Source organism: Rhyacophila brunnea, unplaced genomic scaffold, assembly GCF_057557595.1.
Source record: "Rhyacophila brunnea isolate RB1 unplaced genomic scaffold, BYU_Rbru_1.0 scaffold_20, whole genome shotgun sequence".
NCBI lineage: Eukaryota > Metazoa > Arthropoda > Insecta > Trichoptera > Rhyacophilidae > Rhyacophila > Rhyacophila brunnea.
This window is the reverse complement of record NW_028232860.1, coordinates 86,146-113,957: the sequence shown is the minus strand read 5'-3', so window position 1 is coordinate 113,957 and position 27,812 is coordinate 86,146. Positions and strand designations below refer to the sequence as shown.

At 36.0% G+C, this 27,812-nt stretch overlaps 1 protein-coding gene across 2 annotated transcripts in view; it reads right to left on the bottom strand.

Moving 5' to 3' along the window:
* Positions 1 to 1,557: 1,557 nt before the first annotated feature.
* Positions 1,558 to 27,812, bottom strand: part of Lgr1 (Leucine-rich repeat-containing G protein-coupled receptor 1) — a 34,754-nt gene continuing 8,499 nt past the window's right edge. Inside the window, exons 4-17 of one of the 2 annotated variants that reach the window (XM_085948013.1) lie at positions 27,171 to 27,248; positions 25,702 to 25,779; positions 24,057 to 24,122; positions 21,682 to 21,750; positions 16,945 to 17,019; positions 15,675 to 15,792; positions 14,825 to 14,941; positions 11,821 to 11,929; positions 10,399 to 10,570; positions 9,610 to 9,917; positions 8,088 to 8,316; positions 6,485 to 6,677; positions 5,505 to 5,701; positions 1,558 to 2,064 (exon numbers count right to left, since the gene is read on the bottom strand). In XM_085948013.1, the coding sequence (XP_085804139.1) occupies positions 1,923 to 2,064; positions 5,505 to 5,701; positions 6,485 to 6,677; positions 8,088 to 8,316; positions 9,610 to 9,917; positions 10,399 to 10,570; positions 11,821 to 11,929; positions 14,825 to 14,941; positions 15,675 to 15,792; positions 16,945 to 17,019; positions 21,682 to 21,750; positions 24,057 to 24,122; positions 25,702 to 25,779; positions 27,171 to 27,248 (1,951 nt within the window). In that variant the 3' untranslated portion in view covers positions 1,558 to 1,922. The remainder of the gene's footprint in view (positions 2,065 to 5,504; positions 5,702 to 6,484; positions 6,678 to 8,087; positions 8,317 to 9,609; positions 9,918 to 10,398; positions 10,571 to 11,820; positions 11,930 to 14,824; positions 14,942 to 15,674; positions 15,793 to 16,944; positions 17,020 to 21,681; positions 21,751 to 24,056; positions 24,123 to 25,701; positions 25,780 to 27,170; positions 27,249 to 27,812) is intronic. The other variant, XM_085948014.1, reaches the window with a different exon arrangement.

Here is a 27,812-nt window from a genome sequence, read left to right as displayed (position 1 = left end):
TATTATAATAAAGCTTAAACATGTATATTATTATGCATAAATGCGTATTTTAAGATAGTATGAAATTACAAACAAAATATTAAGTAAGTTATCTGCTAAGTATAAATGTTTCAGTAGTTTGATTGATAAACTACTTAGATACTGGGTGCCGGACGAAATCCTGAAGTCCGAAATCCCGAATGCTGAAATGCCGAATAGCGAAATCCCGAACGCTGAAATCCCGAATGGCCGGAATCCTGAAAGCCGAAATTCCGAAAAATAAAAACATGAATAATTGCGCAATTTTTGCAAGAGAGACAAAAACTTATTTTTTGTGGAAATATAAAAAAAATGTAGCATACAAACATCAATAATTGCGCAATCGTGAATTGCGCATTTTTGTAAGAGAGACAATTTATCCGATTGCGCATTTTTTTTTCACGAGACCATTTTGTTGAACGAATGGATTTTGTGTCTCTTGCAAAAATTGCGCAATTATTGATGTTTGTATTTTTTTATTTTTCGGGATTTCGGCCTTCGGGATTCCGGCATTCGGGATTTCAGCGTTCGGGATTTCGGTATTCGGGATTTCGGCTTTCGGGATTTCGGCCTTCGGGATTTCGTCCAGCACTCAGTACCTAAGTAGTTTATCAATCAAACTACTGAAACATTTATACTTAGCAGATAACTTACTTAATATTTTGTTTGTAATTTCATACTATCTTAAAATACGCATTTATGAATAATACTATACATGTTTAAGCTTTATTATATTATTAAGTCGATAAAACGCTGAAATATAATGTTATTTTCATTCTAACATCTAACATTATTTTTAATATTTGTTGTAAATATAAATAAGTACCCATGTATAGACAATAAATTAATTGATTATGCACATCTTTAAGTTTTAGCGAGGGAAGAATTATTTTCTTTTAATAAACATCATAAGGCATAATAATTATTCTCAATCTATATTACAAATGTGTCAAGCGCGAAATGTATAAGGTACAACTACTGAGAAGATAGAAGCATATTAAACTGACTTGCTTATTTACTCCAACAAATCGTAACGTACGTATATTCCTTTGCGCATTTAATTCAACTGTGCGGCGTCCAATCCTCCCGGAGGCCAATTGGGTCGGTGTCAAATTGGGTCGGCGTCCAATTGGGCCGGCGTCCGATTGTACCGGCGGTCAATTAGCGGAGGCCAATCGCCGGAGGCCAGTTCGCGGTGCCAAATCGTCCTAGACCCTCGCAGGGGCCTATTTTACTATTCATGAATCAAATTCATGGGAAAAGGCCTTTCAAACTTTACAGCGTTACAACTCGACGCTTCTTATCGCACACTACCGTACAAAGAATTACGTTTTTGGAAAAACGTTTTTCCCAACTTTTTTGATTTGACGGAGCCCTTGAAATGTTTCGTAAAATCTCTTTGGTACTCGTAAGTACCGCCTTTCGTTAGTGCGCAACATACGTAAGTACTTCATATTATATTTTAATATAAGATTCAGATTATTTAATTGAAATAAATATATCTATAATACTACTATAATTTTTTTCTTTGTATTTTTTCCAAAAAAGTTTATTCTTCGAGTGCTAAGCACCCCTAATACTCCCTCTTGGGGCGTCCTTGCAGAATATAGTGATAGATAAATGCAGTATGTATCCCAATCTTGGATCGGGATCCATGGATTAGACACCCCTACATTAAAGGCAATAGATAGTAATATATTAGTAAACTGTGATTTGATATTTATATTATATTGTGGCAACTTTACAATATTATAATAAACTGGAGGTATCCATTTGGTCTCCGAGGTATCCCTGCATTTTTTCGCTTCAACCCAGGTTTTCTAGAATCCTGTAGCTCATTCGAATATAATAGCGGACATCAGACGGATAACAGAAGACACAGGGAAAGATTATTGTATGATGTGTTATAAAAGCAAGTCTTCGTATGCAGTAGTGAGCGATCCTGGCCCCCTCCTGGCGCTGACGGGGGTTCTGTTTCCCTGCCGCTGAGCGTGCCCTCCACCCGGCATTTTGTATCGATGAGCACGATTCGTGCAAATGCCGTACCTGACAAGAAATAAGAATCATCGTTTTCAGTTTTGCGTTAAAAGTGATGGTATTAACATTGGTTAGATGTACAATAAACCTTCCATACAACCAGGGCTTTTTTTTAAAAAAAAAAGGTGCCGGAACTCACTTCATGTCAAGCTTTTTACTAAATAAAATTATATTCAAATGTCACTTAAATGAAATTTAAAGGAGCTATGCCACGAAGCGAACAAAAAAAGGTTGATTTTTACGATAATTTTTTATTTTAGTCAAAACAAAGCTACATAAACAATAAAATACATACATTATATTTGAAATATATTGTACAAATAAGACTAAATAAGACTAACTTTAAAATATAATTGTAAATACATATGTAATGTATTTATTTATGAACTTGAATAAAAGTTTAGAGTGATTTCCAAAGTTTTTTCCAATTCTCGTCTGATACATCATCTCGATTCCTTTTCTTAGTGTTAGAGTCTAAGGCCGAATGTCTTCCTTTAAGTAACCACCTATCAACATATTTTGAAGGATCGAAAAGTGTCAAGGGTGGTCCCACGAGTTTGATGAACAAGAGTGCCGAAACTGTTTTAGTGTTTAACGAAGCTCTTGTTGGGGTAATAATAAGATTCATTTGCGAAAACCCCCGTTCACATTCACTTGAAGAAATGGGAATAGAATTCAGAGCATATACCAAACGCAAGAGTTTTTCAGAATATGTCTTTTCGAGAATGTATTCGCGAAATCCACGAATCATTTCTCGTTCATCTAGTTGTAGCCTGATCGAAATGTTTCTAATTTCCATCTCTCCAAATGTCAACCGATTATCAATGTCTTCAGGCCAATATTTTTGGTCAAGTACGCGAGCCCAAAGTGCAAACTCAACATCTTTATTATCTAGCAGCCTTTTTTCAATTGACGTTTTCAACGTGGAATAAAATATTTTCGGATCAATAGGAGGATCATTTTTAGAAACTTTTTCGTGAAGTAAAACTCCACGAAAATGCAGATTGCTTATAGCAGCTGCAGCACATTTATAATAGGGTCCAAAATTCTGTTTTCTTTCTTCAAAAACTTGAACGAGTTCATTTATTTTTCGATTTGCAATGTAAAGGTTCACATTGCGATTTTGTAGGTCCAAACTAAGTTCCGACAATTCTTGGAGAGCGTCGCACATCAATGCTAGATCCAATAAAAATGCTGTTGATGTTATTTTGTTCTTTAAGCCACTGTAAGTACACTTGTCATTTTTATCTCTTGTAGGGTCATTCATCGCTTCTTCAAAATGACGCACAAGGGATTCATAATTATTCCACACAGCCGAAACTGAACGAAAACTAGATGCCACCCATCGGGTACTTAAAACTCTTCCGATTTTCAGTACCTCAACGCCTAGTGATTCTGCACATAAATGCAACTCTCTATTATTTTTCGGCGACGCGTGGTATAAAACATAAAGTTTATCAATAAATGATTTGAATCTATTGATCCCTGAAATTTTTTTTACAACATCACTTACTGATAATTCTAATCTGTGATTAGTACAATGCCAAACTATAATTGAAGGAAATTTTTCTGTCAGCAATTTTTTCATTTCGATCCCATTTAGTTCTTGGAGATTAATTTCACTTTCAAACATATTGAATGATTGATTTTCCTTAGCTACTTTATATGCAGTTCGAAAAATGTTTGCTGTTATTACTTTTTCGCGAGATAACGATTTTAAAAAAGTATTTTCAATCTGCTTTTTTTTGGCTTCAGAAATGATTTTTAACGCTGCTTTGTGTGCAATAGATCCTCTGTGATCGAAAATTTTTTTTCGAAGTGACCCCAATTGTAGCTTCCTCTTTTTCCCAGAATACGTGATTTCATTATTGGCCCATTCTTTGGATATTTTCATTCCCATTGTCGTTTCAGTTCCAAGAGTTCCAACGTTTCTGCAAATTGTGCAGCCAAGTTTCATTTTGTGTACGTTCAACCATTCGTTTTTTGAGCAAAAATCGTTTTTTTGATCTAATGACCAGCAGTCTGGCCAATCGTTTTGAGTTCGACCTTGATGCCCGAGATCAGCTAGAGATGATTCAGGAACATCTACATGTACCGATATTTCCATATCTTCTGTCATCGTTTCTGTTTTGAGCTTTTTATTTGCGGAATCGGCGCCGCTGCCGGTGGTTGAGAAGTAACAGGAAATTTTTTTCATATTTAAACTTGGGGTTGCACTAAATAATATATAAAATAGTTGCACAACACGTAATCGTAACACAAACTGACTAAACAAACGTAAATAACAATATACGCAGATGCTGCCATGCGATAAACGTCAAACTGTCAAAATCATAATACGCAGCATACGTATGAAGCTAGTTACATACGCATGTTTGCTATTTAAACTATACGGTTACTTCACTAACACTAACACGCCAACATTCAAAATGGCTTCCACCTGTACCTTATTTTATCATTTTAACGAATTATTATTGTAATTACTTAAGCGCAAATATTTTTTCGTTTAATTGATTTTGAAATAAAACCGTGAAAAAAGGTGCCGGAACGCCGTTCCACCGCGTTAAATGGAAAAAAAAGCCCTGCATACAACTAACATTCCTATGACTAAAGCATTATAGTTTATGTTAATTAATTGCATATCAGGTAGATAGCATACATCTACCTGTATAGGTAGGTACCTAAGTTATACCAGTAGCATGTGACTGATAGTCTATAGGAGTGGGTGGGATGTAAGGTGGAAATCTCGGTCCAGCGTCAGTCATGAAATTTGATTTGCTAAGAAACAGTGACATGCTTAGGACTTAGGCATTGTTTAGGGGCGGCAAATTATAAAGGGGGTAAGTGAAGGAACAAATATTACGATCTTTACAACTTTGAAAAATTGAAAGCAGTGGTGATTTTCCATGAAACAGATGATGCGGTTACCTCGTTAGAAAGTGGGTACTGACATATCACATTTTAAAATCACAAGGGGCCTCCAAACTTGTCAGTGACTCAGACCTCTACGTACTTAAAATCACCACTGTTTTAGATTCGGTTTCGTGGAAATGCTCTAATCCTCAGTAGATGATATGCATATTTTAGTCCCATGTTTTTGTTGGATTTGTCACATTTGTCTGTTTATGATAATTACATAAATGGATATGTGTGTAAATTTTTTGCATAGGTACAATTTGAGACTAAAAACAAAAGGGGATGGCATTCTAAGTCTGCATAAGAGCGGCACGTCACTAAATTTTAACGGGTTTTAATAAACTATGCGTCATGCTGACTCGGTTGAAACTGTGGAGGCGGCGTGCAGGTGAGTGGTGAACTATGTAAATACTATTTATTGGGTGTGATGAAATCATTGAGACGGGTAGGAGTCAAGTTGGTATGTGAGAAACTTGTAGGACTGAGCGCCACTCATAATTAAATATTGTATCAAAGGTAGAAGAGGTGATTGCCTGGCAAGTAGCAGGAAGAGGTCCCTGCGGAAGGTGTGCGTGAGAATAGCGTAGAGGAAGGGGTCAGCGACGGCGTTCAGCGGATATATCAGCACCAGAAGCACCTTGGCGCCGTGCACGTCCACCAGCGGCCGCCCTGCCAGCGCGAAGGCTCCTGCTACTCCCACCGGCACGCAGCACGCCATGTGCGTCACTATCTGATGAGATTCATTTCATTTGTTTTAACATACTATTATCATATACAATACCCATCGATTATCAATAATTCATGCCGTGCATTATAATATAATCACATTCGAATTTAAAAACAAATGTGCAAATTATAAATGTAAAGTAGCGCTTGAAATGGAAGATTTTACGAACCATTGAAGTTAATTAAGTTAGGTCTTAATTGAGCGTATCACGTGGCCCTACATTGGTGATGTGAAGCATCTAGTTCAGTTTTAGGCCGGGAATGCCCTAGGAGAAGATACCCAGGACTAAGGTTGCTACGCGCAAAGTGAGCTCTGACTGAGTTTAAAGTTACTTTCTAATGCAAAGTGCCGGGGAGAGAAGAGCACAGGGAAATTATAAAAATAAAAATGATTCTAGTGTATATATAACAAAATTTTGTATAAACGTACAACCAAAAAAATACTGTTTACGAACATTTTCACACACGGTAATACGTTTGAGTTGCGCGTGCCGCTCAATGCTTCGCGCGACTTCGCCCACATAAAACGCCCTGTAAGTCTCACAATTTTATGGATACGTGAACACCAAACGCTGGAGCCACATGGACAGCAAAACGCTAAAACAGACATCGACCCGAACGGAAAATTCGTGATAAAGTGATCGGAAAATCTAAGAGAAAACTTTTAAATTGATGCACAGGGAAAGTAGGTAAGTATATTGTCACCGTATGACTGGAAGATTTCTCACATTTATCTGTATGTGATAAATCTAGCCTTATAGTGAGAGGTAATTATTTTATTACTGACCAGAATGAGCATTTTGTTGGCTACGCTGGCCTCGCCGCGACGGACGGCGCAGTGGCGGGAGTCCCTCGCCAGGGTGACGTAGATGTGCACGTAGCAGAGCGCTACGGCCAGCACGGAGGCTGCGCCCCCCGCCAGCACCACGCTCAGATAGAGAGTGTCCACCCAGTCTCGGCTGCGCATAGGCAGGCAGATGCTGAAAAAGTTATGATTAGTTAGAGTGACGCTTATGAGGCACGTAGTGCCTTAGACGTTACGAATGTATATCCTGATCATGCCCGACACAAGGGTGGGGCTGACAGAGCCCTAACTTAGGGGCTCAGACTTAGTATGGCTGGTGTGGCGGCTCGACTAGTTAAGTGAGTTAAACAAATACCACAAATCTGCTTCAATAGCAAAAAAGTCAGAAAAGGCGCAATTTTACTTGAAGGTTAATATTTTAAAATATGTGGCAGTGCGATGCAATTTGCTGTGATAATATAATTTATTAAATGATAATTCACGCGTAGAATGTTATTTAAGTGTGTTTCCTGATTATAAAAAAGGCTATTTATCCAATATGGCGAGGGGTTGTATGTTACTTGGATACCACAAAAGGGGGTCGCGATCAGTGCTTCATATTATTTTGATGCCGAGTGCCAACAATTCAATTATTATTCAAGTGGATTTATCTGGGAACTTTGCATCAATTAATAGCAATTAGAAATTACCGGTTGCATATTTTCCTCTCGTACAGCAGTGCTTGGAAAAGGCACATAGTGCCTTAAATATGTCATGTATAAGTTTGATGAGATTTTTATGATTATATTATTTAATATTTTTCATAATTATTCTGCACAATGTGTTATTTATGTCCATTCATTTCATATAAATATATTTACTACAAAATCCAATCTTGTAACCTTTTTTCAATTTATAGAAAGTATATTCCTAACTAATTGTGTGTAAAAATGTAAGTTAATTAAAAAAACCCGTTAAAATACCAATATTAGTCATATTTGTATGTTTCGTATAAAATCTTTCTAATGAAAAGTAGGTATACATCAATAATGCGGCACTGTATAATACTGCTGCTACGCTCATTTTTTTATGCGCTCACATAGTTACTCACACTTCTGAAATCCGGCATCATATTTTTGCATTTGCCGTATTTGGGATGGGAATTCTATTTATTATCTTTTCTGTGGGATTTAGGTATTTGAAAGTACAAAAAACACTAAATATACACGGAATACCTTTAATTTTACTGTTGGGATTCACCGAATATCATTTAGCGAGTATACACTGCCCTTATCATTAGCGATGGGTAGGGGCCCCAGAAAAAAATGTGGTCTGGGAACTCGCTTCAGGACGTGGGGGGCACGATCCTGATTAATAGAAAATCTCTGCTACCGCGATTCTATTTAAATTATGCTGGTTTCCTCTATACAGATTGAACCAAGCCACTATCCAAAAATTCTACAAATTTTCCGCCGGTGAATCGGTATGCACGTGGGAAAGCATTACTCCGCATTATTGAGGTTCTACATATCGTATAGAATTTATCACTCATTGTTTGATATCATAATAATAATGAGAAATCAATAAATAACAAAAGTAACCTCACCTTGTAGAGGAATAGTCGCTGACGCCGAAGAGGGGCAGCGAAGCCAGGAGCAGGGCGTAGACGAGAGCGGCCAGGGCGATGATGCGAGCAGCCGCGGGCGAGAGGCGGTGCTGCGGGCGGAGGGCGAACACGATGGCCAGCCATCGCTCCAGCGTCAGCGCCGCCAGAGCCAACAGCGACCCTTGCGCTCCGGCCACCGCCAGGAACCCCGCGATGCGACAACCGAATCCTGCAATGTCATTTCTAGCTTAATGACAGCATACGATCAGATTACTGGGACGGAAATTTAACCGGATGTCATAATATGACCTTATCACACTGCTACATTCATAGTTTACCTCCACCACCCGTCATGTCTCCACACCTTTTCATTGGCGTAACGAATTAGATGAACCCTTCAAAGTTGTGCTGGGAGTTGCGAAGTCTCCGGTTGTGGAAACCACGTCGCGGTAGCCGATTGACCCAACTGATGGTCGTTTTGACTAGAGTGTGACCGACGTACATACGACAAATTATTCTAAGCTACGTGGACAATAATATGAAATTTTAAGTTGTACCAGTTGTTATCACTTAAAAACATATAAACATAGTAATAACCCGAATATCAATGTGACAATTGTGCCTAAGTGCATGTTCACATCAATCTTTTTTCGACCATGTCCGATCCCAATAAGATAATAATAGGTCTCCACAGGGTGGAGGTTTGTATTAACAAATTTTGTTTTTTACGAGAAATGGATGTCAGCCACTTGCTCAACCTATTAGGTCCATACTCTGATTCAAACACAAATTGAAAAACAATATGTGTACTTGCCAGACTCAGGATTCGCACCTGGGACCCACGACGCTATAGGCCAATTCTTAAGCCGCACGGCCATCGTGCGTGCCAATGAGGTCTCACCGTGGGGTCACATCAATAACTAGACGAATTTTGTGTCATTGTTAGCGGTGTTTAGAAGTTATTTTAGACCTGGATTCTGTACATATAGATTCGCCATTTTCCATCATGGTATAATATTATTTCGTTCCTAAATTTATAACCAGATTAAGTAAGCCATTGCCGAGCGTGCATCCGTTTTCAAACACTTTTGCAAAAAAAATCCATATAGTACCTACTCACACCATTCATTTTTTGTTGTATTCATTTTATAGACTGACAATGAAAAACAAAAAATGAAACCGTCTGTTCAATACACTTTTCTAAAAGGTTCACAATGATAGAAATTCATAGTTTCACTGAAAAAAAAACTGTCACGGACTGGTAAGCCAAACAGATATTATAATACATAGTTAATTACCTATTATCATTTGCACAAAAAAACTCAAAAATGTTGAAAAATGTCACAGCTCTCTTCACCTCATGAATCTAATAAATATTATGCCAACCGATATGTTTTGAAACAAAGTTTTTTGGACATTCACATAGCATTTTGCTATTCGCCACATAATCATGTATAGAGTTCCATTAGACCAAGCTGACAGACCTTAGCGGTGAGATTACCGTGGCCGATTACTAACTCACCGTATTGCCAATCGTAGGCGTAGTTAAAGTATTCTCCGGCGGTGTGGGCGTCGGCGGCGGCGATCAGCAGGATGTAGGCGGATGCGCAGAGGTCCGCGGCGGCCAGCTGCACTTGCAAGAGTGGCTGCGGCGCCAGAGATCCACCAGCTCCACCGCCGCGACACACCAGCACTACCCCGACGCCCAAATTAGCCAGCAGCGCGGTTCCGCCCGTCAACCAGCCCACGGCGCGCGGCCCCGTCTCGTCCAAGATGTCTGAGCAGGGGTTCAAGGCGTCCGCCAGCGGTCGACAATAGACTGCCGCGCGACTATCAAATAAGAAAACAGTTATTGTTGGCATTGAGTGGAGACGCTGACAGGTTTAAAGCCCACTTTGTGAACTTTTGCACATTTGATAAACCACTATCGAGTGCTAAAATTGGAGCAATATTTATTTTACAGACCTACAAACTTATCTGTAGAATGGCCGAAAATGGAACTACGGACTACCATAGGATGCCATTTTGAAAATGTCATTCGAATGTCAGATTTTGACCAGTTACGAGTCTTGATTGGGTAGTGTCCGACAGTGGCTACCCCATCCCATTCTTCAGATAAGTTTGTAGGTCTATACCGATTTTTTTACACCTTGATTGATTCTATTTCTTTTTATTGATTTTAGACACAGCTTGTGAATAAATCGTCAACGGAACATAGTTGCACTGGACATTTAAATTCCTGCTTCGTAGAAAATCGCCATTAAATGTTTTTTTTATGACAGTCAATACCTCTGTGATTTCGTCTTCTCACCTTTTTGTGAAATTGCCGCAGAAGTTAGTTTTGTGGTATTTTTTGTTCGGATATGTCGCCTCCTTATTGAACGTGCCGAGGAATTCATCATATTCATCCGCCTCCATAATTTCATTTCTTTCAAAACTGGTTTCACTCTCCATATTCAGCTCTTGACTGTTTTTACCATTTCCTTAAAAAAACAATGATTATTATTTTACTTTGGTATGTGATCGCAATAATTCATCGTAGAAAGTAAAAACTCCCCTCCCGGTCACCTACTACAACTGCATGAATGCATTTTTGAATGATGAGGAATACGTATCATTCTCCGAGATGACCAGATTGATCAAATGAGTATGGAGGTTAGTCTGATCGCTATCGGAATACTGACCGGCTCAGGATTGATATACATAAAATACGTCTTAAGGCTAAATTAAACTGGAAGATTCTCACGCTGCCCATCTACGCTGATCATCTCCGATCGTGAAATCCAAAGGTGAAGGCCCCTAAAATTGCGAGTGATATGGCTGCCTACATATAAGTAGGATACTACTGGAAAACATTCTCCTGTTCCAGGTATCCTGTAATCACAACCGGGACGCAAAATTCCTCGGAAGTCCATTACCCCTTTTTACCACGTTTTTATTAGCTCGTATTCTTGTTTGTCCGGTACAGATTTTTTTCTTGTGTGTCCAGTACATATTTTTACTTGTTTGTCCAAGATTTGTATTGGAAGATTGAAGATTTTTAATTAACTTCCCGACTAGCTAGACATTTGAAACTTTTAGAATACATCCATACAGACAATGCATTTTTTTAATACTTTTGGTCATCTTTAAGCAGAATCGAATTCATTTTCAATTAATTCTGTTTTGTATGTTTCGGAAAAAAAAATCGTTAGCAACTAAATTATTAATATATACGTGCGTTACTATGGAAATCAATATGAAATGTCAAAATGACATTTCAGTATTTCTATCAAGTACACACAAAGTATGCATTAATACCTACATATATATTTATATGATTCAACAGAAAATTTAAAAACGTGGTATATAAAAAGTTTTTTTTTTATCTTGTAATTATTTTATTTAACACGAATAATCATGAAATACCTGTCGCAAGGGTGGTTTTCATAAGAAATACGAAAAGGTCTGTAGAGCCTGAATGAAACTGGAAATCAATTTTATAAGGAAAATAATCATTCGTAGTTTTGTCATCAGTACAAATTGGCTACGATGAAGATTATAACATGATCCAGCCAAATCGAGAAATGCCTAACTAAGAAACCCATCAAAATCCACTAAGGATCACCCGTAATATTGTTTATAGGGTTTAAAATTAAGTTAGTGTCTCCAAGGAGCGCCCTCATCTGGTACCAATCCTACTTTTGAAAATACCTTAGACTTGGAAGTCTATGCATTTTGTTAGTATACGTACCACTGGTATGCTTAACTTGAAGATTGAAGAAATCATTTTCCGTTTGTTCTTTTGAATCTGGGAATTCTCGTCTCTTTCTTTTGTTCGGCGGGATCATATCTAAACATAACTATTTTTTTTTATATTAAATCAATTATACAGTGTAAATACAAAGATGTTGCAGAAAATTATTATTCTATAGAGATGGATCCCAAGTGTATGAAAATGATGGCCACTAAGACATTTAGTTTAGGTAATGATTAAGTTAGCAACAAGTCAATCTCGCAAATTTCAGATTTCAAAACAGGGCTCAACTCAATTACACGCCCGTCACTCTTCAAAGTTATGCAGGCTCGGATGAAGCTTTTTTTTAAATATTATTTTACTCGTGGATTATTTATTTATTCAATTTGAAAAGTTAAGTAGATCGAACAATTTTTTTCTCAAAAATTTGGTGGTAAGAAGATTTTGATAAATCAAAGTTATATCTACACGTTTGGAGCAGTAATACGTTTATTTCTACGCAGGCGCGCACACAAAGTAAGGTTCGGCTACGGAATGGAAAAATTCAAATTATTTAGGTAAATGGAACATTACTTCTTCTTCGTTAGGATCTCGTGATTGAGGATCGTGATTAAGATAATTTAGTAGTTAAATAGCCCTTCTAACGGGTTGGTCCATCTGTTCACGGTATTTACGACATGCAAGGTCTTTGTCAGTGGAAGACCCATGTCATTCACGAATAATTATTGATGCGACCATTTTTCAAGCATCCAATGCTTGCTTTATACTAACGCGGCATGTCTAAAATACAAAACGACGACACAAATGGACACTAACGATCTTAAAAAATATGAACATTAGGCCATGCGCATTAGACAACCACTTGCGGATGCAACAGGTCACAATAACTCGTAGGTAAACACTCTTAGTTATACTTGCAGGCCAGATGTTTATTTGTTTGTCAAAGTGCGCAGTGCCTGGGTATGAATATTGTACCTGGAAAAGTGCAATATTCCGCGATTGAAGCGACTAGAATCTATGTGTAAATAGTGAGGTCAGTGGCATCTATGTACTAGATTTTATTACCCTTCCCCCTCCCACCGCCTTCAAAATCAATAAAAAAATATTATGGATTTTTTTTTCAAAGTGGACCCCTTCCGTATAGAGGTAATACTTAATTAATGTAAAAGAAAGCGATAAGATTTTTAACAATACATAATACCTACCTATAAAGTATTTTAGTATATTAAAAATTACAATTAATTATAAGCTTTGTATTTATCAGAATTAGCTACTAACGGAAACAATAAAATATATTTCATATTTTTTATGACGTTTATTATATTTTTTGTAATAAATATGTTTAAATTTTAAAAACAAAATTAATTATTATAATATGTAGGTATATCTCGGAAATTTCTAAAATAACAATATTAAAATTAAAATTAAATCAAATTTAATGAATCATAGGGAGTACAATAAATGTTTGTTAAATTGAATTTGGTTTCGCTTTTCAACATCTTCGGGTTTAATCAAGTTAAATTATTATTAAAATATAATAATATGTCGAATCTGTTATCTGAGACACAGAAAAATACAGGTGGCGCTTCCAAGATAAACCTCCACCGATGGATGCATCGTCTGAAATATCGTGTTAATATGTCCCAGATTCAAAACTGAAGAGTTTATCAACATAGTGATATCAAATAACGCATTAAATGCCTAAATCCGTCATCAATAATCCTCTAATCGACAGAATTAGGAAGAAAAATATTATATTTAACTCGTGTGTTGTTAGTACAGTTGTAACTTTTAAATAAACGAAACAAAGTGAGAAAGTGAAAATAGAAATAGTGAACAAAAAAGTATCGTTGTTTTGAGTCGGGGGGAGGGGGTGGGAAGATAGAGAGTAGGTAGTCGGTCACGAGTAGGGAATCCAATCCCGAGCCAAAATTCTGATCCCGGGATTTCGGGATTACAATTTGACAATCCCGGGATCCCGGGACTGGTCCCGGGATTGGCATTTTTTCCATTGTTAATATAAAATGTTTATATTTACAAATAACATTGATAAAATCGGTCAAAAATAAATCTAGTATAATTTATACTATTTAAGACATTTATTGTTAATATTGTATACGTTCAATCTTGGAAATACACAAGTTTAATGGAGTAAATAATATTGTTTTATAAATAATAATGTGAATTTAATATGAGAATGCTGTTTCTGATAGTAAAGACATAATGAATGGATTAGCGAGATTTAAAATAGTAAAGCAAATAATCATGGCGTACTTATGGCCTTTCCGCATCATAAATCTAATTTTTCGACCATGTCCGACCAACCTGCAAAATCTAATTAGTCAGCCAAATATGAAACTGCCGTAAAACGTATGATATCATGGTAGAATTACTTTGTTAAAAGTGCGAAGCATTGTTTTTTTCCAATCTTTCTCATTTTTAATAATTTATGTGAAAAAATAAAATGAATCGGCTACCTACACATGGGTATAAATGAAACTTCATTCAAACTCAGTTTATTTCTAATGTAGTTTTTTTTTATTACAAGTATTTTTTTTGTTTCATTTTCGCTTTTATTTTATTTTCCATAAAAATTGATAAAAAAAATCAATCCCGAAATCCCGGGATTATGTTTATCAATCCCGGGATACATAGGTATCGAAAATAGCTCGGGATCCCGGGATTGGAATCCCTAGTCACGAGCTTGACCGTCGCTCCGGCGCACCCGAATCTAATTCGCCACCTTTACACGCCAAGTGTGTGTGGCCATGAAGTATTGATAATAATTGTTAGGTACCTCCTTAATTCAATATCTTGTATCTCGTGTGAAAAGCGAACTATACTTAATATTTAATTTCCCCGAATCCACGTTTTTAATTATAGTGAAACAAACCCTCACCTACCCGACATAAACCCATCCACATTAATACCTACGAGTACAAGAGATGAATGGACAATGAACGAATGAACATGGATGACATGGGTAGTATTAAGTTGTCACCTTTCGTTGTTTTTCTAGCTGGTGTAAGAAATGGGCGTAGCCCTGAGGATCGTGTAGTTCTGGCGAGTTGAGGGCGCAGCAGTGGAAATGGTGCGTCAAGAAAGCTCTCTGCAAGTGCTACAATTAACGAAAATTCAATAAAATCTATAAATAAATGAAATTTTATTACAGCTCGCCTTTCTATTTTATTCAAAATGAAAGCACAATTGAAATGCTAATAAATACCTGCAAACCAGGAATCCCAATCGATTTTCTTGAAATTTCGGGTTTCAAAATAAACTTTTGTATGGTTTTAGTCCGAAATAACGTATTTTCTGAACAAAGCTGACTAGTTTAACAAATATATATATATTAGTTACACCCACTTTCCACATGTCTTTTCATTCTTTCTGGAACCACAATCCTCCAGCATCTGCCTCCATCCAGGTCTGTCAAAAGCCGCTCTCCCCAATTAAGGACGCCCAAGGTCATTAAATCCAATTTGAAATTGTCCTTCCATCTTGCACGAGGTCGACCAGGTTTGGTTTCCGGCTTCCCGAATATCATTTTTTATGTCATGCGTGACTCATCCATCCTGTGTACATGGCCTAGCCATCAAAGACGGCCCAATATTATGGACTTGGACCCCATGCGAAGCGTACAGCTCTTAATTGTATCTTCTTCACCACCCCATCTGTGTGCAATGATGGATGCAAAGATACCGCGCAGTGCCGTCCGCCCAAATGAGCCCTAAACTCTTTCCATGGTTTTGGTCATGCACCAGGTCTCCGAGCCAACACGGTTATTTAAACAAATAACATAGTTTTCCTTATTTTATACTTCTTTTATAAATATAGGTACATCTTCATACCTGAAAATTGTATACCGAAGGGATGGTTTTCATGGAGATAACATTTTCAATCCGAAGAATTTCCAAGTGCGCGAGTCCAGCAGTTGGCAGGAACAAAATCGAAGTATCACTCAGATCCCTGAAAATTATTACGCGGTGGAGTATTAGGTGCAATGCCCACTGGGAAGGGCGTGGGGAGCTCTACCCGGCATTTACTCTGCACACAGTTGTGTGCACGCACAACACGTGCGCCGCGGTCAGCGTGCTTTGCATCTTACAATAATAAACGTATACTGGTAGGTAAGGTTGATAATTCTGAAAATTCCAATTGGCTCACATTTGAAAAATGAGAAAAATACATATTATTATGACACTATCATTTTATTAATTTATATGAAGTGAACATTAGGTGCAAGTTATAAATCAAAGACGTTTATTAATAAGATTTAAGCAACACAAAAAATAGCGTAATAAACTCATCTTTACGCAAGTCGAGTATAATATCAATATATCCAAAATTCGGCTAATCATAGCTATTCATTTCATTGTCCTCTCTATTGGCATTACCAATGACAGTTTTGTACCTTGTACCTTGCAACAACAAATGCTTCTAATTTCAAAGATTACAATAATTAGGCATGTAGGTATGTATGCGAAAGATTAAGTATATATTAAGCTATTGAAATTAATGACCCCACCAAACCATACCCGCCCCGAACCACACCCAGTTTTAATCGGGCGTATCACGGGGCTCTACGTTTAGATGTAAAGCGTCAGTATTTTTTAAGGACTGGGAATGTTTCAGGAGCAGTTACCTAAGATTTATGTCGCCAAGCACTCGAATGTGCTTTGACAGAATTTACATGGCTTTAAGTTAAAAGTACCCACGGTAAATAGGAGCACATTAGGAAAAAATAAAAAAAAATGGTAAATAACAAAAGCTATTATAAAAGTGCCAGACAACATAAGAGTTAGGTAATTAAAAAAGAGATCTTCACATTGACAATATGACGCAAGAAATTTTCAAAATGCAACAATATTATCCTTTTTGGTGACCAAGTCGTACGGTCCTATGGGCTCAACAACTGGTGGAACCGACTTGAGTAGCTCTTCCCTGTCCGTACACAGTTAGAGGACATTCCCAGAAGATAATCCAATGACAGTTTCTAATATTATAAAAATAAAGCATAATTTGTTGTGCAGGTCTTTCCACCCTGATAGAGAAGTTTTTATAACAGTGATCGCCGATTTACACAGAAGAAGAAAAACAAATAAGTTTGTGGTTACTCACAGTTCTCGAATTCCGATGACTCCTGAAAAACTGTTCGGATGGATTGTCTTCAGGAGTTTATTTCCCCTGAGGCTTCTACAAACGAAAAGGCAATGAATGAATCCGAGATACCATTCACTAAATCTGTCAGGAAAACATTATACAGGAGAACATAAATTTACAGATTATTCATTCGCTCGAACGAATGTCCAAGAGTAGGGTGCTATGAAAATCAGTGGCGATTATAATTTGGTGAAGACAGCAATAAAATAAAACGTACATAAAAAAGCTATAATAATATGTCGATGAGGTTATTGTGGTATTGAATTGGAAAGCGGTTATCCTGAATAGGGGCCAAGCCAATGAATTTTGACTCTAGTTAGTAGGGAATCCAATCTCTCTCCGACTGGTACCGGGATTGGAGTTTTTTTTCGATACCTAGTTAATATATTTTTTTTATTTATACAAATATCATTGATAAAAATATCGGTCAAAAATGTCTACTGTAATTTACACTATTTAAGACATTTAATATTATTGATATTGTGTACGTTCAATCTTGGAAATACATGGGTTTAATGGAGTAAATAATATTGTAATACATGTAGATAATAATGTGAAAGTAAAGGTTTTTTTAAAATTTATTAAAAAAGATAACATTCATAAAATTCGGCGTAGAAACAAGTGCCTGCCTGCACGTACGTGGCATTGGCGGTTAGACGCCATTTGCGTGCCAGAACGTCAGTGGCGTCTAGCTGGTTAAATGAACAAATTTATTATTTTTATGATGTTCTTACGATTGCGTATGACAACGAAAAATGGTTATTTATTAACGTTGAGCATCCGGCGATTCACTCTGTGACATGTGCAGGTACATTCATACACTTCACTAACATAATTCTGTACGCATTCTAATTGATTATGATTGATAAAAAATTAATCCCGGGATTCATATGTATTGAAAATTATCCGAGATCCCGGGATTGGATTCCCTACTAGTTAGTCTAGTTACTAATACGTGTGTACGTATTTCATAGTAGGAATTTTGGAGGCAGTTAGATTTTCGAATCGAACGATTGTGGTTGCATTGGTAACAAGTTCATTATTTTCTTTTTTATTGGGAGCTCCATGGTGGCTCGCGTTCTGATTGAAATTATGTTACTTATTTACATAACATAGTAAATTAAATTAAAAATTAAAAATAATAGTCAATATATTGCTCATAGCTACCTACATATATAATTAATTGAGCAGGAAGTGTCTGTTCACAGGTTTTTATAGCTAAATTGTATTTATTCATAATATGCCTGCTTTGATACAGTAATATTATGTGAGATGCATGAAATGTCAAATCTAATTCTGTACCCTAGAACTGAACTATATTAAGTGCCATATCCAAAATTTCTCAGTAGAGCCATTTTAAGTTTATTGAAATGTATTTTTTCTTCTGTATTAAAGTTTTGGCAAAAGTTTTATAGTTCTTAATTTTTTTTGAGAAGACATTTGATTATTTTATATACTTATCACAGTCTATGTGCATATTTCAGTGTTTTAACTTAGTTATATAGAAAATAATCACTTAATACTATTTAGCTTTAAGAAAAAAATATTATGTTACTTTTAGTACTGCTTCAAATAGTATTATGTGTCATTGACATTCAGTGAAGGGATATATTATGTTGAATAAAGTACACTCAATATTGATTTAAAAATGTATATTAATTAATAATATTACAAAAATAATGTATGTTTTAATAATAATCTCGAATAGTGGGGTTGCAAAACTGAAAATTTATTAATATGATCTCGAACATTTTGTTTAATAAATTCTGGTATTTTTGTTGATGGCGGTTGCTTTCCTCTTTTATTGTGTTCAACATTTCTTCCAACAGACTTTTTAGATAGTGCAGTAGTAATAAATGTTTGTGAAATATTTAAGGTATTTAAAAAAAATACTTTGCACACTTTGATAGACTGACCATCTAATTCAAAGTAGTATTGACGTGTATGATTTCTTTTATCGATCCTTTTATCATTTGTCTTCCTTTTTATCGGTATGGACTTTACATTTAACGCAACAAATTGCCGTTTGTGGTCAATAATTTTTCACTTTTCCAAAATGCCTTGTGAATTTCATTTCTATGATGAGCTGAAAAATGTATGGAACATTTAAGGCGACATTCTGTCTTGCGGGGTGCAAGAACTTTTTGTGCTGGGATAGCTTGTGTTTTAGTCGTACGTTCCTCTCCTGCTGCTACTTATTGTTTTCTAATGTTATTTTTCCAATTTAATGTATTTCTCTATCTTTTTTTCCCTTTCTCACATTCAGTTGTGCTTCGACCACGATATCAGTCAAATTTTGATTATCTGTATCTGAAATTTACGAAATTGATATATTGATACATCTGATTCAGAACCATTCTCGCTTTGATGGTAATCAGGATCGTCAGCTATACAATCTTCATCGATATATGTAGATGTTTCATGTACAATATTAATGTTATCGCATTGGAGAAGATCTGAAGTCTCGGAAGCTAGAGTGGGTTGTATTGGTTCAACCGATGTTTCCAACACTTCATAGTAAACGATGTTACCACTCTGACCAAATGCATACAGATTATCATCACACACAATATCACTATGGCTTATTTCTTGATAACCAGCCACAGTTTTGTCGACATAAATCAAGTCCTCTAGGGGTGCATTTATTTGCCTTTCAATTGATGAACTCCCTGCATCGAAAACGAAAATGACCCATTATCAATCTTAAAAAATTAATGGATTTAATACTTTGACATTTGGCTCATACAAAATTAAACAATACTATTTCCAAACTCGAATAATCGAGCTACACTATTATCATATCAGCCAGGTTTAACATATAATTTAATAACATTGTTTGATTTCATAAAACTGATTATAAATTCCTACCTTTCGTTTCTGAATCGTTGTTTGATACTGCGGTAGTAATTCATCACAGTCATCAATAATATTATTGGTTTGTATTTTCACTAAGTCCAGAATACGTTTACTTCTCTCCGACATTATTGTAATTAACTTTTCTTATTTGGAATAAATGTTTCAATGCAAAACTGTTTCAAACATTCGCACAAAGGAGTTAATACAACAAAAATGTGCGGTCGTCTGTCAAGTGTCAAACATTGTTCGTACTAACTCCGCAAGATAACACCTAATACTGTTTAATTGTATTGGTTGTTTTGACTGAGTGGACTTAATATCAATAAATAACAAAACACCCACAACTAAAGAGTATTAAAAGACTTAAGTATTCTTTGATTCCAAAATCAAGATGCACTTAATATTCTTTAAAACGCAATATCTCAGGAAATAATTGATATAGGAGTTAATACTGTTTACCATGGGAAAGAAGAGGCATAATCATGAAGTTTAGTGCAATAAAGTGACTTTTGAAAATTTTGGAGTTAATACAGTTCGGTTCTAGGGTACAGAATTATAATATACTATCCGATTCCATAAATTTAGATATTAATTAGGTATTTAGATAAATAATTTGGGGGAATCTGAAATAAGAGTGGAGTTTCATAATACTCATAATAGTACGTAGGTGTCTTCAAATGGAACTGAAAGGAAAAGTCACTTGTAACACTAATTTAATGTGTAGACCAGAGGTCATTCGTTGCGTTAATTTCATACTGTAGGCTCCATCTGTATAGAAGAATAGTTTTAAACATTTTTGGGTCTAGCCCCGGGTCATATATCGGATAATCGCACTTTTTATATTGATGAGAGCTCCGAAAATATAACCAGTATGATTTTGTGCAGGCATGGCCAACCCGCGGATCAAATGAAGACTTTTTGCGGCCCAAGATCCAATTGAAGTTTTCAACTTTCTACATACATTGACTTTTTTTTTCGTAAATTTACCACATTTATATTAAATTATGTGAAATTAGATCTATCTTGTTTATGCCGCGTGATAGTACCTGTTTTTATGCATATGTCGCCTCCACACACTCTGTACTTAATAGTAACGGTAAAGTTTTTTTTTTTTAAATATTGTAATGAAGTAACAATATTAATTAAAGAATTCGATACCAGATTCGCATTTATGTATAAGTATGAGGAAATGTTCAAAATATTCTTAATTCCATTAAACGTGGAGGTGGAATCAGGGCCTCCAAATTTATAAATGGAGCTAATAGAACTGCAATCAAGCATAGAGTTAAAGTGCATGTTCGAAGGGAATACTATCCTCAAAGATAAATTTCCAAAATTAAAACGACTGGCAATGTGCATTACAGCAGCATTTGGAACTAAATTTAATATCACTGCACTAAATGTAGTAAAAACGAAGTGTCGGCATGCTCGAGCAGGTTGCTCGATGAAAACAAGACCAATCAACTGCGATGCGCGTAGGCTAAATAGCTGTCTATATGAAAAATATATCAAACAATATACATACAACAACAAGTGTCACAAAACATGACCCTCCATGCAGTGACATCTATATAATAAGGTGACATCTTCAGATCATTTCATATTGTATTCGGCTGTAAGTTATTATTTTATAGATATGCGGGTGATCCAACACTGCCGAAAAACGCAATAGACACGACTGTTTGTATGAGAATACGACAATTGTATGAATATGACAGTAGGTATGTCGGTTTCAACCTCATTTTTAGACTAATATACTCGACCATAATATAAGATTTGAGATTTCCTGCATAAGAATTGTTATTTAGTTAAATTAAATATATTTTGAACTATACTCACAATTTAGCAAGCTCGCATCCTTCAAACGCGAACTCTTCGATTTCCTCAATGATATTATAATCCAAAATCCTGCAACATGGAAGTAATTATGTAGATTGGTTACTTTTCTCATAGAGCATATTATTATATTGAGAGACCACATTTAGAGATGTATACTATAAAATACAACGTTTGTCCGGAATTTAAAGGCTCCGAGGAAACAGCGCTGATATTTTTACTGAAGATTGTAGATCAACACAGGAAAAATATTTGATTGAATTCCCCATACATTATCAAAATTTTAATTCGTAAACATTTTAATAATCGGTAACCTTAACGGGTAACGGAACAAAACAAATATCTGAAGACACTACCTATTACTATTCGACATTGGAATATTATATCGATTTAAATTCAGAATTTACCGGTAGTACGGACCTACAAACGTATCTGTAGAATGGCAAAAATGGAACTACAAACTACCATAGGACGTCATTTTGAAAATTTCATTCGAATGTCAGATTTTTTCCAGTTACGAGTCTTGATTGGGTAGTTTTCGACAGTGGCTCCCCTATCCCATTTTACAACGTTTTTATTAGCTCGTATTCTTGTTTGTCCGGTGGTTGTTTGTCCAGTACAAATCTTGCAATCAATTTTTAACTAACTTCCCGACTAGCTAGACATTTGAAACTTTTAGAATATACCAGAACACGATGCCAATGCATTCTTTCAACACTTTTAGCCATCTTTAAGCAGAATCTAATTTTCAGTTAATTCTGTTTTGTATGGAAAGTTATTTCAGAAAAATCCGTAAAAAGTAAAAGACTATTATTGAGTGCTAAGGGGGTGATCCTAGCAACTAATTTATTAATATATACGTGCGTTACTATGGAAATCAAATTGAAATGTCAAAATGACATTTCAGTATTGTATGCCTATTTTGTTTGTTTCGTTTCGTATCGTTTGTTTGTTTGTTTTTTATTTACTTCATATCAAGTACAAGTTTGAGCATATTGAAAACAAGCATATTGATATTGAAATTTAAAAAACGTTGTATATAAAAAGTTCTTTTTATCTTATAATTATTTCAGATAAGTTTGTAGGTCTGTATCTACAATTTTAGAACGAAGTAATGATGGGTGACAATATTCTCGAAATTCTATCTATCTCTTTCTAAGAACAAAAAACTAGAAAAACTAAGATCTTGAACGATGTATTTAAAGCGATTTTCTGTTTAAAACCGTTCGACTGACCCAAACTATTGGGTATGATCCACTTTTGTATCTACTAGAACTAGGCGGACAACATATTGCGACCCTGATTGCCAAAATTGCCAACAGTTAAAATGGTCGACGATAAGTGTGCATCGAGTTATCTAATTTAGGTCAGAACCTTCTTAATAATTTAAAACCGTCCCAAATTATTTTGGTATTATGTTAAATCAATAAGAAAGGATAGTGGACATATGTGAACAGTCATGGAGCGGCAGATTCATTTGCTAGTCACGTTAAGTATGTATATGCAATTAGAATACCGACACACATGGCCACAACACGACGCCTCCAAGAATCACTGTCGCTAGTCAGACTTCTTGCATCGTTGCAAGTCATACCAAGATCTTGTAGCTCCACCGTATACACTCTTATTTAGCGGCCTTACAGGACGCTGGAATCAGGTTGGATTGAAACATAGGCAAGCCAGATTGAAGTTATCTTCTATCCGCAGCACGTGGTCAAGCCAGGTTCAACGTCGCCTATCCACTTTCAGCGTGATGAGGCTACTCGGTGCGTTCTCTTGTCTCCTCGTTACTCTTAAAGTCACACACATCCCCAGTATCCGTCGTAAACATCTTTTATCAAAGCTCAGTATACGGTTGCTCTGAGCCTCCGTAAGGTGCCATGATTCGCTACCATAAAGCAGCACCGTCAGAATGCAAGCGAAGCAAGTCGAATAGGAGGCATACAGGAGATGTCAAAAGTTAGGTACTCCAATTCATAAGAGTGGTGTCTACAAACTAGGTATATCAGTGGAGAACAAAACTGGTGATTGTTTTTTTATATCTATACCAGAAAAGATTGTTGGGCTGATAATAACATAATATATAGTAATATAACAATAAGTAATAAGGTCAATTGTTTAATGCGTTAGGAATAATAACTTTCGTAGTGAACGCTTCTCCCATGGTAAATTTTATAGCACAATGTAATAAGGAGATAACCAAAAAACTTACTGACATCAGAAAAACAAATATGACAATGGACAACCACCAAGTTTAGTGAAACCTTCAAACGAAGCTGTGTACACACACTAGATAACTGCTCGAATTCTATTTTTTTAAATGATAAAAAAAATATTATTCACAAACTATGTAATTAGTATAATAATAATGCTATTACAATTGACTTGATCTCACGCGCAACCCTCTGGTGGGTAATTTTCTAATCATATTCCTCTCGAGGTCTCTGAAACAAACAAAAATATACCGCCAATTAGTCAAGATCCAGTAAAATAGAGGCTATATTTCTCCGCAATAAAAGTTATCGCAGAAAAAATATAGGTTAAGGTTAGGTTAACCGAAATTACAAATTATCTAACTAAAAGAAATGTTTTTTCATAAGGACGTAAAATTCCTAAAATTCATGAATCCAAGAATCTCTTCACAGCGCACCCAGGATCTCAGCTATTGTTCGTCTACATTCACATTCATGGTGAATGTAGCAATCTTTAAAATGTTGTATGTGTGATGTACATGTAGCACAGTTTCATGACACAGACACTTCTCTGCTGTGTGACAGTTGAATAAAGTAAAAGAAGGTCGGACATTTACTATTACTAAAGTGGGATACTGCAATTTGTCACACTTGTAGACTTTAACCTTTGTTAACTCTGTTAGTTGTCTAGCTCTAGCGATACCCGTCCATCCCATAAACCATGCACCACCATATTTATGTAGACGTACTAAACAAAAATGAATTATTCTCGAGTAGATACCTATATCGCAAAATTTTAATGTGTATTAACGTATACCTACTGTGACGCCCCCGTATGGTCCCCATTTGGGTGTGTCTTTATGTACCTGGAGACGCCCGAATCGGTATCAAAGCCAACAAATAATAACGGCTGATTGCGAAAATAATTAAATAATGTATAATACCACTAATAAATAATATCTGACCAGCAACATTGTCCAAAAAAAAAAACACGTATGGCAACGTCGCATTGTGCACAGCTCGCGAGTCCAACGGTTTTTTTTTTTTGGCGCGGAGAACGCTGCAAGCAGCTAAATCGAGGACGCGTACATTTCGCCCTCCGTAGAATAAAATTATTAAAAAATGTAACCATATAGTATATTAACGTAAATAAACTCGCCGCTTTCCATCATAATTCCGGTGTATCAATTATTTACCTCCAAATCCTAAAACGCAGACGATAAACCAGAAAACAAAACAAAAAGTGACAGTTGAAAAATTCACACACACACGCCAAAATGGAGGGAATTGATAAGTGGCGCCCAACGTGGCGTTTGGCGTGTGTGTGTGAATTTTTCAACTGTCACTTTTTGTTTTGTTTTCTGGTTTATCGTCTGCGTTTTAGGATTTGGAGGTAAATAATTGATACACCGGAATTATGATGGAAAGCGGCGAGTTTATTTACGTTAATATACTATATGGTTACATTTTTTAATAATTTTATTCTACGGAGGGCGAAATGTACGCGTTCTCGATTTAGCTGCTTGCAGCGTTCTCCGCGCCAAAAAAAAAAAACCGTTGGACTCGCGAGCTGTGCACAATGCGACGTTGCCATACGTGTTTTTTTTTTTGGACAATGTTGCCGGTCAGATATTATTTATTAGTGGTATTATACATTATTTAATTATTTTCGCAATCAGCCGTTATTATTTGTTGGCTTTGATACCGATTCGGGCGTCTCCAGGTACATAAAGACACACCCAAATGGGGACCATACGGGGGCGTCACACTACCTACTTTTATATCTTATACCTTTTGCTTATAATATGTATTACAAAATCAAAATACTTACACCATATGCAAAACTAGGCCTGCGTCAACCAGTGGCCCAAGGTTTGGAAGTTTCCTTAGTCCACTTTCTATAATACGGCTGGAACAGAAAAAAAAACATGATAATATTTAATAGCAGGACTAGTCTACAATGGGGAGATTAAACATATTAAGTATAAAATATAATTTATCATTTGAAAATTCTTCTGATAAATATATAACCACTTGAAAAGTTTTTTTTTAATACGACACCAGGGCTCGAAATGGACCGGAGCGCACCGGAGCGCCGTTCCTGTTCGTGAAATCGGTAAAATTATCGCTCCGTCTCGTGGAATAAATAATTTGATCGTCTGAGCTGGATAGGCCATATAATAGAAAATCTAACACACTTATTTTTATGAAAAAAAAACACATATACTTTGAAAACGTTACTATCTGAAAATCTTCAGAAAACTGTCGAGCGCTCCGGTTCGTAAATTTTTCCATTTCGAGCGCTGTACGACACCCAGTAGGATTCCAACCTACACCCCCCGGGATTCCCGCCCATGTGATCTGATCACTAAGCTATATGTATCTTATCTAATTGTGACGAAACTAACTAATAGTTTTTACAATACTCTCTGCGCATCTACACAAGACTGCTTTCATACGCTACGGCAGCTATCTCAGGTAGGTTTGTATCGAAGAATTAGCACTTATTGTAACATTACAATAAGTTAATTGTAATTGTGACAATAAGTGCTAGGTTTTAACAACACCTCTTTTGGCTGTGGTAAATTTTAGAGCGAGATAAACAGTTTTGACTGTTTAGACGGCTAACTTATTGTAATTGTTATAATAAGTGTTAAGGCCATGCATTAGTTGAGACACGGTCTAAAAAGATCGTCGCTAGGCGATGCGCGGTTTGCGGGTCGCGGGTGCAAATGAGGCATGTCAAACCAAATATTATTTGTCTTATAAATCCAACATGTGTCCATTTAATTTTCTGTTTATTGTTTTATCAGTGACAATAATAATATATTCATTGACATGTTTTCTTTTTAAAGTAAATGGGTAACGTTTTAAGTCATCTTTACACGATTTAGGAATTATTACGGCCGTCGCCATCACGAAGCAAAATGACGTCCTTCCAGCTCTACATGCTCTCTCAGAATGGGAGCGAGTGCAAAATTTCGTCGCGCCTATGGTAGAAAATTATTTGGCGTTTCACTGATGAATCACCTTAATATTTCGATATAAACCTACCCTAGATAGCTGCCGTAGCGGGCAAAAGCAGTCTAGAATAGTTGCATTGACGCAGTTTCTAAACTGCTTTATTTATTGGTATAATTGTTACTTTTTTATAAAAAAGATTTTTTCTAATGGTTCTATTATATTTCTCAGAAATTTAAGTGTAAATTACCATAACGTTGTCAACCTTTTCTCGTAGATGGAAACAAGCAAAAATAAAAATTATTCAGCTAAATACTTTGTTGTTTTTTTGATACTTACAATGAGTGAAAATGTAAAGGCGCCGGATCGAGGAGATCGTCAGGCAAACTTTCCAAAAGAGGTGCTTTATTTATGTACCTGAAATATAAACACGAATCTTTGACGACAGTCCCTTACCTATTCTAATAATATATTTTATATAAGTAGACTTTTTTTGACCGATCTTAGGATCGTCATATAGGAAGGTCATATGGGCATCCACAGAGTGGAGGTTTGTATTAACAGATTTTTGTTGTTCACTTGCTCAACCTATTGGGTCCAAACTCTGACTCCAAACAGACATCGAAAAACAATATGTGTATTTTGCCAGACCCAGGATTAGAACCTGCGGCCTACTTCATTATAAGCCGATGCGTAAGTCGCTCGGCCATCGTGGGCATCACACGCTGGCCGAGATAATACGATTAAAATAAATTTATTTATTTACATAAGTAAACTTTCCAAATGAAAAATTCGACACGTTCACACAATGATATAAAAAACAAAAACATATAAGCAGTATTAAAAAAACAGTATAAAAAGTAAATACAAAAATTATAAAGTAGTTGACCGAAGTAGGTACATCAAATAAATTAAACAGAACATTTTTTAAGAATCTAAAAAACAGCGTCCATCGAAACACATCTTCAGGTATCCGAAGAG